This window comes from Notolepis coatsorum, assembly GCF_963971535.1.
Source record: "Notolepis coatsorum genome assembly, chromosome: 7".
Classification (NCBI taxonomy): domain Eukaryota; kingdom Metazoa; phylum Chordata; class Actinopteri; order Aulopiformes; family Paralepididae; genus Notolepis; species Notolepis coatsorum.
The window spans coordinates 126106994-126123314 of NC_140171.1; the positions used below are offsets into that span (position 1 = coordinate 126106994).

Below are 16321 nucleotides of genomic sequence, written 5' to 3' on the forward strand. Positions count from 1 at the left end.
CAAGAGGCTACCATTACAAGGTTTAAACTTCGTTACACAGGCATACGGGCAAATTCTCCAGGCCACCAAAGGCCCAGAGAGCCCCAGGATTCATGTGTATATTAATTACATTAACTCACTCATTTCAGTTAGGATATTATGCCCATTTAAAAGGCCCTAGAAATGAGTATCCTGGGCTGTTTGTTTTGCTTTTCTTTTTTTAAGATTTCATTTGAGGGGGAGCATGCCCCCCCGCCCCCCCCCTAGTTACATCTTTCCACTGAGGGACAAAGGGGCCCATAGTACTTTCCGACCATGGATACTGCCATGGTAAAAGTTATGTATCACCATGGTACTACTTTTGTACAAACTTTTTTTTATTGCATTTTCCATTATTCAGACAATCTTTTTACTTTTGTACTAACTTAATGTCATGGTATAATTCAATTTAAACAATGATACTGATGGTAATATCATGGTATTTCCATTGTTTTGTCATGATGGTAGTTCAATGAAAAAAGATCTATACTGTGTGTATATATATATATTATGATAAATATCATGATAGTTTTTTCTAAATACCATGACAGTTTTGTAAAGGTGGGATTCTTGGTCAGCACCTGGGGTGCAGAGAGTAGTAAATAAATGAATGCGTGAGGAGTATGGATATTTAGAATCATTGAAAATATTTTGCTACTAAGCAACACCAAAACAGAGGCAAAATGTTAAATCAGAGTGGATATCGAGGAAAAAAGAAATACTTCCACATTGGATACAGTCTGGTCACGCCAAGCTGACTGAGCCATCATTCAGCACAGTATTGTTCGGACATTCCACAGACAGAGGAAGTTGCATTCATGCCAGTGCTAGTATATGAGCGTATAAAATCTTACCAAGTCCAAGACACAACAACGATAAGGTTTCAGCTGAGAAAAAAATAAGTGAATAATAAATGGTTCCATTTCCCTCAACTAAAGATAATTGTCTGACAGTCTCACACACACACACAGTCCGACTTTTGTTCCATCTCACCATCCATAGCTCTAGCCTATTATCTGCTGTAGATTTGTCAACATCCTGCATTATTAAAATATCCGATTTTGCTTTTCACTCCCCACTTTATTGAGAGCTTACATTAGCCTACTATATGTTCTGTGGGTAGAAAAACCCTGGAGCTAAACCTTTATGTGAATGTATCGAGATCTTTATAAGTATATTATCAAACTAATTTGCACTTGAAATTACATCGAGTCATTGGAAACAATTAGCATCCATATGTTGTTTTAAGTAAATTGTGACACAATATTTTTACTAACTTTAAAGCTTTACAGATACCTAGCCTAAATATTTATAAAGGCTTGTCAAACCAAATGTGGATATGAAAAGCACAGCTGTATTGTTCAGGTCCAACAGTTTTGGACTTTGAAAATAGCTTGGCTACCAAAATGCTTTATAAAAGTTTGGCATCTTGAGTTTATAGTGTGCAAGCCACATGTTCCTTCCTTGTAGTAAATGTTTGACAAACCAATCCACGTGAAATTCATATCCAATAGTGACATGGTCTCTAGTGATGAATCCGAGACTTCAAAAGGAACACAATTACAATGCAGGCTAGATAAATAGATGCCAATATAGCTAAAGTCACTCTAAATATCAGTTGTTAAGGTCTGGATTGTTGCCGTATGCCAGATGAGGGTCTGATGACTGAAATGTTGAATAAAGTGTGACGATAATGTACAGGAATCCTCCTTTTTAAGTCAGTCACACATGTCAATTTACCTATCAGTTCATAAGGTGTGCAAATGTTCCCTGTTTTCAAGGTCTAGATTATTGACACTTTCTGATCAACTGTTTTATAAAAGTTACCTAGTCATTTCAAACAGAAGATCAGACTTCCTGGGACCAACATTAACTTATTTCCACTCGAAGGAAAGAAGACAGTGTCCAAATTTCTTTACTTGGTAAATTTAACATATCCTTTCAAAAAATATAAAATCATAAGACGAATTCAAATGACAATGTGAGAAAAGGAAATTAATTAATTAAATGCTAAGCAAACCAATCTGCTCAGAGAATGACATCACAGGGAACTATTTCTCCAAGACTAGGACATTTCCATTAACTGCACATAAGCCTCAAGTAGACATCAGATTAAATTCAAACAAATATATATACATGGGATGCACAAATGCAATATCACAAGGAAGAAACTATTGATGTATACAGAATATGAGCAAGCAAGTAATGTACATAAATCATTATTCCACAGCTGTTGGGTGATTGACCTTCTCGTTTCATCCAGTGAGCGGTCTTATTTTTTTCTTGTATCCTAAATTGTCCTTGAGGATTAGTTGCAGCTTTCCCTCAAATGGCGCAAGTGTGCCCCCTACAGGACTGTCCTAGTGTCATGATTGCTGACTCATTAAATTCTTCTTCTTCAATAACTTAACATTATTTCTGCCAATTCATGGCAGCTCATGCTGTCCATGTGAATTTCATATTGTTACATGAAAATATATAGAAAGAGCATAATTAATAATAATTTAAATTTTTTTCTTACAAACTTTATTCAAATTATTTGTACAGGTCCAAACTGTTAAGTCGTTTCTGGGCCTAAGTCGTTCAGTGCTAAAACAACTTAAGTCGTTTCTGGGTCGTTTAAACTTTTTTTTCGATATTTTTATTCATTATCCACCAGGGAGCCTGTTGATACCATAATGGAATGAGTCTGAGGTCCCCAAGGTGCAGTACCGGCCGCATCCCGCTAGACAGCGGCATCGAGCACCATTTCTAACCTTGTATCTTCCCCTGTGGGACGGCCAAAGGTCTCGGGTTTAATTTTTCCTTGTCGGCCGAGGCAAATATCCCCGATCGATATGTTGTTGTGGATTATGCCGTGGGCCAAATGGACATTGGATGTACCAGATGGCGATCAAACAATTGTAAAATTATTTTTGGAATACTTGCGATCGCAGGTAGGAACGATCTGACGTCAATTTTTGCTTAATGCTGCAATGTTTTCATACCGATCGGGCTGATAACCGTTTTTAGTGTTCAATAGGAATGCCGTTACTGACAATCAAATAATCAGAAACTAATCAGATAACTCAGCATTTCATGGATTACCCTAACCCGCTCTAAAACCATACTTATATTCACCACGGTATAACACGGGAACGTATGGATGGAAAAATGTATTCTTTTTCACATATTGAACGATAGATAGGTGATGTCAAATGGGCCATAGTATTGTATCCATAGCTATAATATAGAATATAGTTATAGCTCTACAAACAAGGTGACGGATCCCCATCTATTTAGTGGTGGCGTCGCTACAGACGGCTTCGTCTAATGGCTGGCACTCAAAGTGTTAATGACACTCCCTTTAAAAGCACAAAAAAAAAGAAAATTCATGTATTCTTATTTTGTATGTGTGTCTATTATGTAATTCGGCCTTGGTAGAATTGTATTGACTGCCTTGGTCAATATCACCTCTTCAGATACTGCATTGTGGCAGACGGTGTTCAATAAACAAAGTATCCAAAGTATTGTAAACCATGCCAAAATACAGAATAAATTATTAACAAGGTAAAAAAAGATGAAGGAAATCAGTGTCAAATCGTGGGGAACAGAAAAGAGGGTTGTATCATACAAAGACGGTGTCATACATTAGACATCCATGATCCACCATAGGGTTGACTGTGTTTGAGAAATAAAAACCTGTAACAGACAGAAGTGACAGTAAACAGTAAAAGAGCACATTGTGTGAGATAGGTTAACTGAAAAGAGCACAGTGTGTGAGATAGGTTAACTGAAAAGAGCAGTGTGTGAGATAGGTTAACTGATGTCCTATGCTATAGCAAGGCACTGTGCTACCTCTCGCAGCCTGCAACCTGAGCTGCAACTGACCAACCAAACCATCTCGCCACAGTAAAAGGTTAACAATCAGATGGCGCGGGGCATGCTAATTAAAACCGAAGATAGATCCGGCTTGGTGAAATTGACTTCATCGCTAACTACATAGCTACTGGCCCCACAAGGGTTGGTGCTGTGACCGGTGTGGGAGGGGGAGAAGCTTTGCCTCTGTAGCCCAGTTTCAGGATGTGTTTCTGCAGGTGTCTGACCCAGTCCTCCTGGACGGACAGAGGGCCATGGAACACCTCCTCACAGAACCTGAGGGACAGGAGAGGAGGGCTGTCAACACACTCTTTTATTTTATAATATTCACTGCTATCAAACAATAAATAATAATAATGCAACAAATGCATTAAATAAAAATACAAAATAAGGAAATTAATCAATTAAATTCACAAATTAATAAAATGCAGGAAAACATAGGAAATGAGTTAGGCCTACACTTTTACATAATGTCAATATAATACAACCAGAAAAAAAGAAGAAAAAAAACCTGTAAACATGCCAAGATTCATTGAGGTGAAAGAGCACAATTTCTAGTTGATAGTTTGTTAATTAAACAAGAAGATTTCTGGACACCTTAAATATACACTGTATTGACCCAAACATAAGTCGACTCCCATTTTTCAACACTACATTTTGAAAAAGGGGAGATTCTTTTTAAGATCAAATCTTGTTTTTATAAGAAAATAAGTATATCTGATCAGCAATACGAACACATTGAATAAAACAAGGTAGATACTAGATACAGTATATATTTACATATTTTGATTGAAATTGTCCTGTTTACATAAGATTATAATGCACCAAAATGTATTAATCAGAGTTATTTTAAATACCATTAAAATTTTATTAAACTGTAGCCTGGTAGGCCTATTTCTAACATAATTTAGTGAAAATATAACCATATATTTCAGTTAGACTGCCTCGTTGATCACCATGATCTTAAAATGTGAATTATAACTCCTCCTCAGTCCTGAACTCAACGTGGTCTTACATTCAACCCTCTGAAACCTGGTTAGCCAGTGGATCATCCAACATTAACATCATTGTTTTTTGAGGGTCTTACCGAGGACATTTTTTAAGCTAACTCCAGTGATATCATATGAATCTTAAGATTGCAAGGAATATCGATCTACAGTCGCTGTCTTTTTTCTCCGACACCTCCAATCTCTAGCGAATATAAAACAACCCCCCGCTTGTATGTGACAGGCTGTAATTTGCGGCCAAAAAACAATGTCTTATATTCAGGCCAATGTGGTAATTGTGACAAGCGCAGTGAATCCACAACACAGACTTCATTGAATGTAAAAGCAGTTGAGAGTCTGTTCTCAACTTCCATTAAACGGACCTGCACTTGAGGGAGTAGACTTTTCCCACCATCTTCACCAGGGGAGCGAGGGGGGGTTTCGGCAGCAGAGCGGGGATGTTCCCAGACCGTGGTGGCTGCTGGGAGTTGGTGTCCTGGTTTTCCTCTTCCGTAGGCGCTGGATGTTGTAGGGAATGAAAGCCTGATGAGACATAGGGAAGTACAGAGGTAAGCAGAAAAACACTGGGCTAGATCCACAAAGAATGGATTGCACGGAGCAAGTTGCACCCTTACTTACAATTCATTATGAATTGAACATGGGGGACCCTGATGTAAACAAGACGAAAGTCTTTCTCTGGTCTGCATCCCCTTAACAATTGTGTGTATTGAGCCGTACTGTATTGTACCCATTCTGCAATCTGTTAATAACATTTTCATTCAATCAATCTCCATGCAGATTGATTGATTGAATGAAAGTTTTATTAACAGATTGCAGAATGGGTACAATACAGTACGGCTCAATACACACAATTGTTAAGGAGATGCAGACCAGAGAAAGACTTTCATCTTGTTTACATCAGGGTCCCCCATTTTCAATTCATAATGAATTGTAACTAAGGGTGCAACTTGCTCCGTGCAATCCATTCTTTGTGGATCTAGCCCTCAATGTTGATAGAGCCCGTTAAAGGACCAGTGTGTAGGATTTAGTGGCATCTAGTGGTGAAGTTGCACATTGTAACCAAGTTAAGAGAGGGCAGTGCTTAGGATTGGTCAATTTAGAAGTTAGTGGCTTTTTCAATAACCACCCCACCGCAGCATGTGTGCAATTGTTATAGATGCGTCTGTCTGTACATCCACCCCTCACCTCTTGGGGAGTGCACGCTGAGGTCTCCACGGGACGGCTGTGTCTGTGCGTGACCCCTCTCCATCTGCAATCGTCCCTGAACCGCTTTGGACGACCCACCAAAGACCCCCATCCCATCTCTGTCGGCCCTGTGCCCAGGCGGCAGCCCCGGAGACTTCACCCCCGGTACAGAGTGCCCAGACGGCAGCCCCGGAGACTTCAGGGTTCCCCCCGTTACAGAGGGAGAGGGAGAAGGAGAAGGCTCACTCCTCTGGGTCTGGAAGACAAGTACATGTACATTAAGAGTTTGCACTGGTAACATTCTGCATTATGTACTACAATGTGAACGTCAACAAAAGCACAACAGCGACATGCTCAGGGTTGCATTTGTACGCTCAAATAAATGATTTTTAATTGACAATCTGGACACATACAAATTACAATGTTACTTTAGATTCTGTTTTTTCCCTTCTATCTATTCTACTTCTATCTATCTACTTGTCTTGATTGTTCTTCTCTTATATTGCTGCATGATTGCTGATGTGTCACTGTTTGACTGCTTGTTGTGTTTTGCTGCGACAATCTCCCCCTCCCCTCCCACAGATTAACAAAGTTCTCATGTTTTCTTATCAAACTGCATCGAAGTTATAAACGTATGTTGTGCAATAACCTTTTTTGGTAAATATAGTATGAATGTTAACATATAAATGACGTCCACAATCTGCATTGAGGAATCAGGAATTTGATCGCAAAAGAAAAAAGGAATCAGGAATCTATCTCTCCGACTATAGAGCAAAGGCCCACCTTCTTGATGTAGAGGTCTCCCATGCGGTAGCGCCGGGTGATCTCCACCACCTTGGCCGGCTCTCTCTGGATCCACTCGCTCAGGAGTTTGATAGGGGAGCCTTTAACCCCCTCCACCTTCCACTCCACCACGCCCAGCTGTCTGAGGTGGGCTCGCGCATGGCTGGCCAGGGCCTTGCGGTTGTCAAAGTCAAATCCACACAACTCACAGGATGTGTCTTGAATATGGTAGGAAAGAGAGAGAAAGAGGTGCTTTCAGAGAAAGGTAGACAATGAGTGGAACATTAACAATCTATAGAATTCTGCTAATATTTTCAAACATAGTAAATCAATCATGTTTGAAAATGCATGATTCCTACATTTTCCATTTTAATATTCCATATTTTTCCAAACATCAATTTGTAGACGGTGCAGATTCATCATTTGTTGATTTATACCTTTAAAACACACACATATACTGTATATGTTGCAGTAAATGTGGGAAAACTGTGATTTTCTGGGATGCATGTACATTTCCTGTCAGGTTGGTAATTGTGAGAGGGAAGCGCACCATGATCCTTTAGTTACCTCCCCCATGTGCATCCATGGCATGGTATGTGCGGATTGTGCACATTTATTTTTTGGTGAATAATTTAAACAAATTAGGATATCAACCACCAAGTGTTTGTAATTTAGCAATGACCTCTACTTTAGGTTTGGGTTAGGTCCAGTGAGGTTAGAGTTACGCTTATAAACAAATGTGCATAAACCTGTGGAGAATTAATCATATTAGGACAGCAAGGTAGGCGGCACGGTGGTGTAGTGGTTAACACTGTCACCTCACAGTTAGAAGGTCCTTGGTTCGTTTCCTGCTTGGGGACAAGGTCGCCGCATTGCCAGATACCCAGGTGGGGTATCTCCCGGGCCTTTCTGTGTGGAGTTTGCATGTTCTCCCCGTGCTCACAAGGGTTTCCCCTCCCGATAAGATAAACCCAATGGCAAAACATGCATAACAGATCGCTAACGCTGTCGCGTCCCTGACGAAGACGGACAGGAGCACTTGGATTGGTCCCCGGGCGCGGCGCACGCTGCAGCCAATGTTCCCTCTAACGTGCGCCCGTGCGTGCGCGCACACATGGCAAAACGCTCCCACGCACATCTGAAATCTGTCGCGCACAGAAACGTGTGTAAAATATGCATGTAGTTAAATTGACTGGCGCGTTGCACCGAATACTACGGTACCCTTTGCGTGTGACGTTACCAAGAGAAGCCCCGCTTTCAGTGCCTTGTGGGCGTCGCTACTGCGCTCACACAGACACACACACACAACAGAGCAGGAAGCGGACAGATCAGACCAGCATTGCTGGCTCACAATGCCAACGCGAAAATGTACATTACAGATGAACTGCAGAGAAACCATATGTTTCTGTGTCTAATAAAGGTGCTGGCAATCTCAAAGCTCACATGGACACAGAAAAACATTACAAACAAAGCAGTGTGAGGCGAGAGTTTGATGGCAAAGTTGACCGAATTGATTGAAGAATGCTGCTATACAGAGAGAGAAAGAAAATAATTGAAAACTATTTTGATGCCTCAAAATGATGTTTTGGTTTGATAAGATGCTTATGATACAATCATTCTAAGGATTATGTGTGTAATAAATTAGTTTAGTACACTAATTGCAACAAATCTGAAACTGCATAGTGCACTTTTAAATTAGTATCTTTGTGAGGTTACGGTTTTATAATTTACATTACATTGAAAAGATAAAGATATATTTTTTAAAGCTGGATTTTCTAATACAGAAGAGGTATTATTTAGAACATTACTTCATATTTGTCTTGTTATTTATTTTGTCCAGTAAGACTTGAAAATATATATTATTTTGTCATAGGTTGATTTAGTTATTTTCTTGAGATTTGTCAGATAGATTACTTTAGGCATAATACAGCATGTTGAGTACCGGTAACTTTGGTTATAGAGAGATATTATTTTGTTATATAAAATAATATAAACAATAATTTTATATCCATACAGAGGAGGCATACTTTAAATATATTAAAATGATAAGGCATCTTTGAGTAAACTTAAGAGTATCATTAAGTATCTTGAGGCTGAAGGCAGTGTCCTCTTTTAAAAAGAAATCACAATATGGTCACCCTTGAAGTCGCATTATAATTCACTTAATTCAAATAATGACGAGTCAGCCTCCTTGTTGTGAAGGATCAGATTAAACCGAATATATATATTTATTTATGGATATATATTTAATAGTATTTGTATATCGTTTGATATCCCTTGTATATTCCTTGTACATATACACTGAATATCCCTTTATTCTACTACAGCCCATAATAGTTCATTCTCTTATTGGACAAAAGGACCAGGCGCCAGGGACAAGCCCCTGGCGTTCAAGTTCAAAGGTACCGACGAGACATGCCTTTACTAGCCTCAGCTCCGCGCAGGAATACGGCTACCGAAAGCAGAGCGGCACTACTTGTCCACTGTGCATATAAATATGGCGCAAGAAATGTAGAATTCCTCTTAGTCCTTTACCCTTCTACCCAACTAAGTAACAAGACGTGAAGCCTCACCCCACGATACCGCGTGCGGTGTAGTACGGCCTGTTTGGCCTTAGAATAGCAGTGAGACCTTGTGCGAATTAATAGCTGAATTGCCAGAGTTTGGCACCGTATTTCTATTAAGTAATAATAGTCTATTATGTATGGTGCATCGTTCGGTTAGAGTTCTAAAGTGAGCAGCACCCCCATCGTTTCCTCGCGTTATCTAGAGTCTTAACCAGGCTGGGCAGACCACGCGTGGTGCTTTCATCCGAGGAGTTCTGGGCGAGGACGAGTGGACCTGCACATTGGATTACCTACCCCGACGACTGCTGAGCCCTATACGGCATGGAATATCTATTTGCTTTGGTGCTTTGATTTGTGGAGCGGATAATCGCCAACACCGGTGAGTGTTGGATTTACCCCGAGAGGAGCCAAGGTGAGACGGCGCTCAGACCAGACTGAGGTCGCCTCGCTTCTTCTTCGTTGTGGACCGACAGCGACAGCTACAGCTATCGTCTACAAGAGAGCCCAAGTGTATTCATCTGTGGATCAAGGTTCCACGGGCACTGTTTTCTGTACCTGAATTCTCCCTGGAAATCGTTGACCAGACGGGATACAGCCGACGGCTCTCCTACCCCCCCTACTGGCTTACAACCGGCGGGACCCCTTCAGTATATTATCCAGCTATAATCATTAAGTGACCATCGCTATAATCCCCTAAGAGCCAGGTTGTATACTTGCTTCCTGTGTAACCAGAGATTGGACATTCAGTGTTGATTTGCCTACGAGTACACATTTGCCTTACAAGAGCATTCAATTCAAATCATAAATGTAATAAGTAATTATTATATGTACCTTTTGCTATATATTAAATATTTGACTATTACCTTTGTGTGGACCTGATTTCATATGTGGGAAAGTGTTCATCATACTTAGATATCGTGTACTGTATGGCCAGTAATTAAAGTACATAAAGCGGTAGTGGTTTAATGATACCATACTTATCAATACAGTCAGGGAATTGTACCCCTCAGTTACACTCCTAAAAAGACAAAAGTTAGTGACACGACTCACACCACCGCCGCCGCCAAAGTAAGGACTTTGCTCTGTATCGTCAATCAATGGTCAAATAAATATTTGATTAAGGAATATAATATGCCTTTTTGTATTATTTCTGTGTATCAGCAAAATGTATAGATTTTTATGTTAGACATTGAGGGAAATTAAAATTCTCAGATTTTTTACAAACCGCGCTTATCAACTAACCGGTTAATCGGCAGGTGACATATGTTGCTCAGTAGTTGCTGATGTCTGCTCAGGAGGTTTGAGTGTTTGCTCAGACCGAAAAAAAAGTTTGAGGGAACATTGGCTGCAGCCCTTGTCTGCTCCCGGCTGCCCTTGGGGGGAAGGACGACGGGATGGGCAGTGCAGAGAACAATAAAGACTTCTACTTCTACTACTTCTACAAAGTGTTCACTGCCTTATTAACAGATAGTCTGCCTCAGAAATATCACATTTACCGACCTAACAGCGAATGTGCTAAATCAGTGGTTAAGGGAAAGCAATTGGTAGTGGGGTGCTGAAACTCCATACTTTTCCCAAATGTTCTCATCATTCTCTCTCGTTTTCTGCATCATACTTTTCAGGATGTGGGAATTGTCAAAATAATTGTCCATACTTTCCAGACCTGATGCAGTCAAGTGGCGTCAACATCACACACATGATAGCAAATGCCCAAATTAGATAGGAGGAACAATAATCAAATGATATCCCATATCACAAAGACGGCATCTTGGGTATTAAACAGAATGTACATACACGAACATGAGATAAAGTGAGATCTGTAAAGTTTGTAAAGTCAAAATCTAAAATATGGGAGTACGCCAGCGTGATTATAAAGGCTTATCATGAGCTCATAGTAAATTAGAAGCAGAGTTTAGAATGAAAGCATAGACTCAAAGTTAGTGATAGCAAATGACCAAATTAGGTATGAACAATACATAAAATTATATCCATGTCACAAAGACAAAATGGGTACTTTATATATATGTTTTTATATTATTATTATAATATTTTTTTTAATAAAAAAACAAGAAAAAGTGAGTGTTAAAATGTTATATTGCAAGCTATATTGCGATCACAATATCAGAAAACATAATGGTAATATGATGATTTGTCTCATTGTTCAGCCAAAATCCAAAGTCCAGGACATGCATGCATTTTCCCCACAGTCCTACTGAGGATTATGACTGTGTTTCATGGCTCAAGTGTGACTTTTAAAAAGGAACATGCCAACATTATGGGAAATGCACCTTTCCCTTTCCTCTTATGTCATTTTCCCAGGTTACCCAGTTTTTCAGGGCTTTCTGTACTTAGGTGAACAGTATATATTTATCTTGATGCTGTGCTCAAGTCGACCTAGGTTATACTAACTGCAGAGAGTGGGACTGCTTAACACAGAGTATTACTGCTATGAGATACTACTTTCCTACAATGGAAACATGGGACAAATAACCCAACAATAATCCACTGTTAACGGCTTACCAGCCTGTGACGTCCCACTCTTGACCGGTGGCATTTTGTCTTTCAGGGAGAAATTCAGGGGTAGAGTGTTGGAGGGCTTGGAGGATGGACCCCCAGATGAAGCACTGTCCACAGACCTCTTGGGACCCTGGGGAGCCCACGTGTGCCTAGGAGAAGACAGAAAGGAGCTGTCAAGGCAGCATCATAACAGCGGATGCTTTCAAAATACAACAAATTAAGTGTGATTGTCTGCTATGGGAGATTAACAAAGGCAATTTGTGCTAGCAGGTGGTCGATCAAGTGTCATGTCAGAGTTGTAGATGTTTGAACTACTAAAATGAACTGAATAGTTGCAAACTAGTTTCATTACTTGCTTTCCTACTAGCCAACTGATGATGAGATTTTAGATTTACTATGTCAGGCCAGTGTTGTAGTACTCGAGTCCGAGTCCTGGACTGATTTTCAGGACTCGTGACTCGACTTGGACTTGAGCACTGATGACTCGGACTCGAGCATCGACAGCATTCAGACTCGAAAGGTGGAGACGAGGACTCAGACTTTTTTTTGGTAATAGGCCCTAATCATTTGGCATAAGATATTGATGGCTAGTGCATTTGTTTGGCTATTGTGTCACAAAGTAAATAAACTCCCTTTGAAATGGTGACTGCTGCGTAATTTATGTTTAATGTAGACCTTTTTTTATTTGTATGTCAGCTCTTTGACTGGCGGGTGGGAATCACCAGTTTCATCACGATACGATACGGATTCTCTGGACACCGATACGATATTTGCCGATATCACAAATTCAGCCACGATACGATATGATACGATTCAGGTGCCTGCGATCGATACGAGACAATATTATATGCCCATTTAACAGAATAACATTTAGAGCAACTAAAAAAAGACTGACATTTTTATTTTTGAGCTCTTCCAGACATTTAAATGAAAAACAATCTATTGAGCTTTAAACTTTAAGTAAATTTTTTTGGAACTCACAACACGCAACCTAAAACCCCTTCCTTTCCCAAAACGTTTCTACAATTGTTTTATGTTGCATGATGATCATGAATACATTTATTATGTATTGGATTTTTTATGTTTAAATATCAACATTATCTGTCCATCCTCAGACCTCAGTAAATTTACTATCAATATAATATACTCCTGACTTCATCTGGTCTTTCCAAACGCACACACACACACACAAAGGGAGAATGCTGTAGACTGTAGAGGAATCCTTCTTTATAAATGCAAAGAACTGTGGGATGCATAGCCATTCGTCCTTTAGTTACCTTGACACAGGCTTGACGGAGATTGAACTGGAAGCTCCCTCATTTTTGACGTTTTGAGTCTGGTTCATGTAGTCCTTCAAGACGTCAATGGGTGATTCGTTGAGGGGCCAGGCGATGCCCAGTTGACGCAGGTGGGCACGGGCGTGGCACGACAGCGCCTTACGGCTGTCAAATAACTGGCTGCAGAACTCACAAGGGATGTGTGGGATGGATTCCATGTGTGTAGATGACCCTGAGAGAGAAATAAAGAAAGAGAATGAAAGAAAGAAAGAAAAAGAACAAAAGAAAGAAAAAGAGCAACATTATAAGATACCAAACAATTACGCTAAGTATTACTCACAGTCACAATCAATCTCTAAAGAACAAAGTTACAACTGAGTTACAGCTAAAGTCTTCACCTGCATGGACAGACTCCGATTTAGCGGTGGGTCTGGACCAGCCGCTTGCCTGGGGTTGACTGGAAACCTCCATCTCTATATGTTCCGGTTTGGGCATCCTGCTCAGGGGGTCCACGGCTAGGTGGAAGCCTTTCTTAGCCTTGGGGGCACGATTGGCAGACGAGAGTGGTGACTGAGTGGACCTCGCGGAGGGTGATGGAGACGGCGCAGGGGACGGTGCACGAGTGTTTGTTTTGAGAGGCTGCACGCCGGCCAGCACGCCCGTGCTGACGAGCTGCTGGACCGCATCGATAGCGGAGGCTTTCCCCAGCAAGTCTGTCACGCCGATCTGACGCAGGTGGGAGCGCGAATGGCTGGCCAGGCCTTTGCGGTTCTCAAATTCCTCCCCACAGAGAAGACAGGTGAAGTCCTCTGAGGTCTTGACTCGTTTCCTGGGGGGAGACTGCAGAGACTCAGAGGAAGCTGATCCACCGGACACGGGTGGAGGTGAGAGAGCAGTGGGGCGTTTGGTGGGGGACTTGGGGGTGGAGTAAAGGTTCAAGGGCTCCTGCTGCTTGCTGCTAATGGGACTGACATCCTCCGCCTGCATGATCTGATAGAGGAGCTCGATGGGCCCACCCTTGGTCTCGGTGTTCTCCGTTACCCCAAACTGGCGCAGATGAGCCCGGGCGTGGCTGGCAAGGCCCTTGCGCGTCTCATACCAGGCACCGCACAGCTGGCACACGTGCACCTCATCTTTGGAGTTTGTGGCTACAAGGATGTAAATAAGAGACGGAAGGAAGTGACAGGTTAAAAAAGGTCTAACATCAGAGGGAATACATTAGTGATGTTTACAATAAAATAACCAATAATATCACATATATGCATGTGTAATAATCACACATGGTATATGATAGTACTGGTATGACACAGGTCAAAACTTCCACATACCAGCGGCCACTCCACCCCCCTAGTTTAAACTTGAAATGTGTGTTTCAGACCTACCCAGGGTGAGAGGGGCGTCGGTCTCCTGTGGTGCCCAGAGTGGCTTAGTGGAGGCCTGGGAAGGTCCTGAGGAGGACCTGCCTCCACCAAGTCTGGCATCGACTGCCCTCAGTGGAGAAGAGGACGGGGCGAGGAAGGAGGTTGCCGGGGATCCCTGAGAGGCCGTCTTATGCAGGGTTGCCATGGCCTTAAGCACTGCTTTGGAGGAGGAGCCTTTTTCCTTAGGGCCAGGAGGTGTCCTGGGCTCCTGCTGTGGTGTGGTCTTTGGCGGGGTGAGGACAGGCGGCGCTGGGGTCTTTTTGGAATTGGGGAAGTTGCCGTCTCTCTCCTGGATGATCTGGTAGAGAAGGTCTATGGGAGCTCCACTGCTTTCCGACAGGGTCACACCGAGCTGCCGCAGGTGCAGGCGGGCGTGGCTAGACAGCCCACGCCGCGTCTCAAAGATCGTCCCACACACCTCACACATGACGGGTGCTGGGGCTACTGTTGGGAGTGTTCAGAGGGATATTTTGCAATTTAGAACAGATTATGGTTTTTAGGGTGTGAAATTGAGGGACTGATATAGTATCCATCTAGTTATGACAACGTGCTGTGCCTGGACTAATCCAACAATGAAGAGTTGGACACATAAGACCCAATTCTGTTTAACCGAAAGACAGAAATGAACGGCTACACAAAACATGAAACATGACCTCAAGGTAGCAGAACAAGTTAAACATTAGCACACGCCTAACTTTACATAATGAGCAAACTTGTCCAAACATTCATTCTTACTGTTTGAGTCCATGGCTGTGGATAATAGTGTGGGTTTGATTCCGGGTTGAGAATGGAAATGTCCAGGTGTGAATTTCAGAACCTGGGGTGCAGATGATGAAAAGGTAAGAGGATCAATGTACTACCCATCAATGTCAAATGTGTCAAGATCTGTAACAGGCAAGCAAATTAGCACTAACTTATTTGCTAACATTAGGTCAATAAGACTGACAGCTGACAGCAATGTTATGATACCTCTGGCAACGTTAGAATCAGAGACGAGTTTTATTGTCTTCTCCCACTTCAAGATACAGACGGACTCGTGCTAGCTAACGTTAGCTGAAGGGTGGTCTGACAAGACAACAGTATAATTTATTTGAATACCAAGTTAACGTTAACTAACCAAAACATCGCGATCGATTGAACTAACGTTACAAAACAAGACTTGTCAAGCAAATGTCATGTAAGCTAGCTAACGTTATGTAAAATGTTTAATAGCCAAGCTAGCTAGTCTGCCCTTGGTGGAAACCATTGTTTTGCTTTTGGAGCTTCGACTAGTGGCTAACTTGTTAGCTGCTCGCTAGCCATATTTAATTATATAGTATTTGATTACAACATATCCAGGGAGACAAATCTGTCACATTTCACTAGCTGAGAATATACACAGTTTATTTAACTTGCCTTACAATTGGAAACCGTATTAAAAACACACACGTAGCGAGGACTACATGTCCCTGTGTTACAGGCCCTGTGTTCCGCTGGCGACAACAACAACAAGACTTCCGGTCGGATTTGATTGATTGATTGATTGATTGATTGATTGATTGATTGATTGATTGATTGAAAAGTTTATTAATAGATTGCAGAATGGGTACAGTACAGTACAGCTCAATACATACAATTGTTAAGGGGATGCAGACCAGAGAAAGACTTTCGTCTTGTTTACATCAGGGTCCCCCATTTTCAATTCATCA

At 41.5% G+C, this 16321-nt stretch overlaps 1 protein-coding gene across 4 annotated transcripts; it reads right to left on the reverse strand.

Annotated features, from left to right (window-relative positions):
* Positions 1–1929: 1929 nt before the first annotated feature.
* Positions 1930–16091, reverse strand: wiza (WIZ zinc finger a). Of its 4 annotated transcripts, none has more exons than XM_084319403.1 (10): positions 16029–16091; positions 15369–15450; positions 14595–15074; positions 13611–14360; positions 13213–13444; positions 11939–12084; positions 6852–7069; positions 6069–6324; positions 5246–5405; positions 1930–4152 (listed from the first exon to the last, which is right to left on the reverse strand). In XM_084319403.1, the coding sequence occupies exons 2-10, from the start codon at positions 15379–15381 to the stop codon at positions 3996–3998; spliced, it is 2412 nt and encodes an 803-aa protein (XP_084175529.1). In that variant the 5' UTR covers positions 15382–15450; positions 16029–16091; the 3' UTR covers positions 1930–3995. The 4 variants fall into 4 exon arrangements, with proteins under 4 accessions (XP_084175529.1, XP_084175526.1, XP_084175527.1 ...); XM_084319400.1 differs by having other exon boundaries at positions 14595–15077; XM_084319401.1 differs by having other exon boundaries at positions 14595–15077; positions 16034–16076.
* Between the last annotated feature and the right edge of the window lie 230 nt (positions 16092–16321).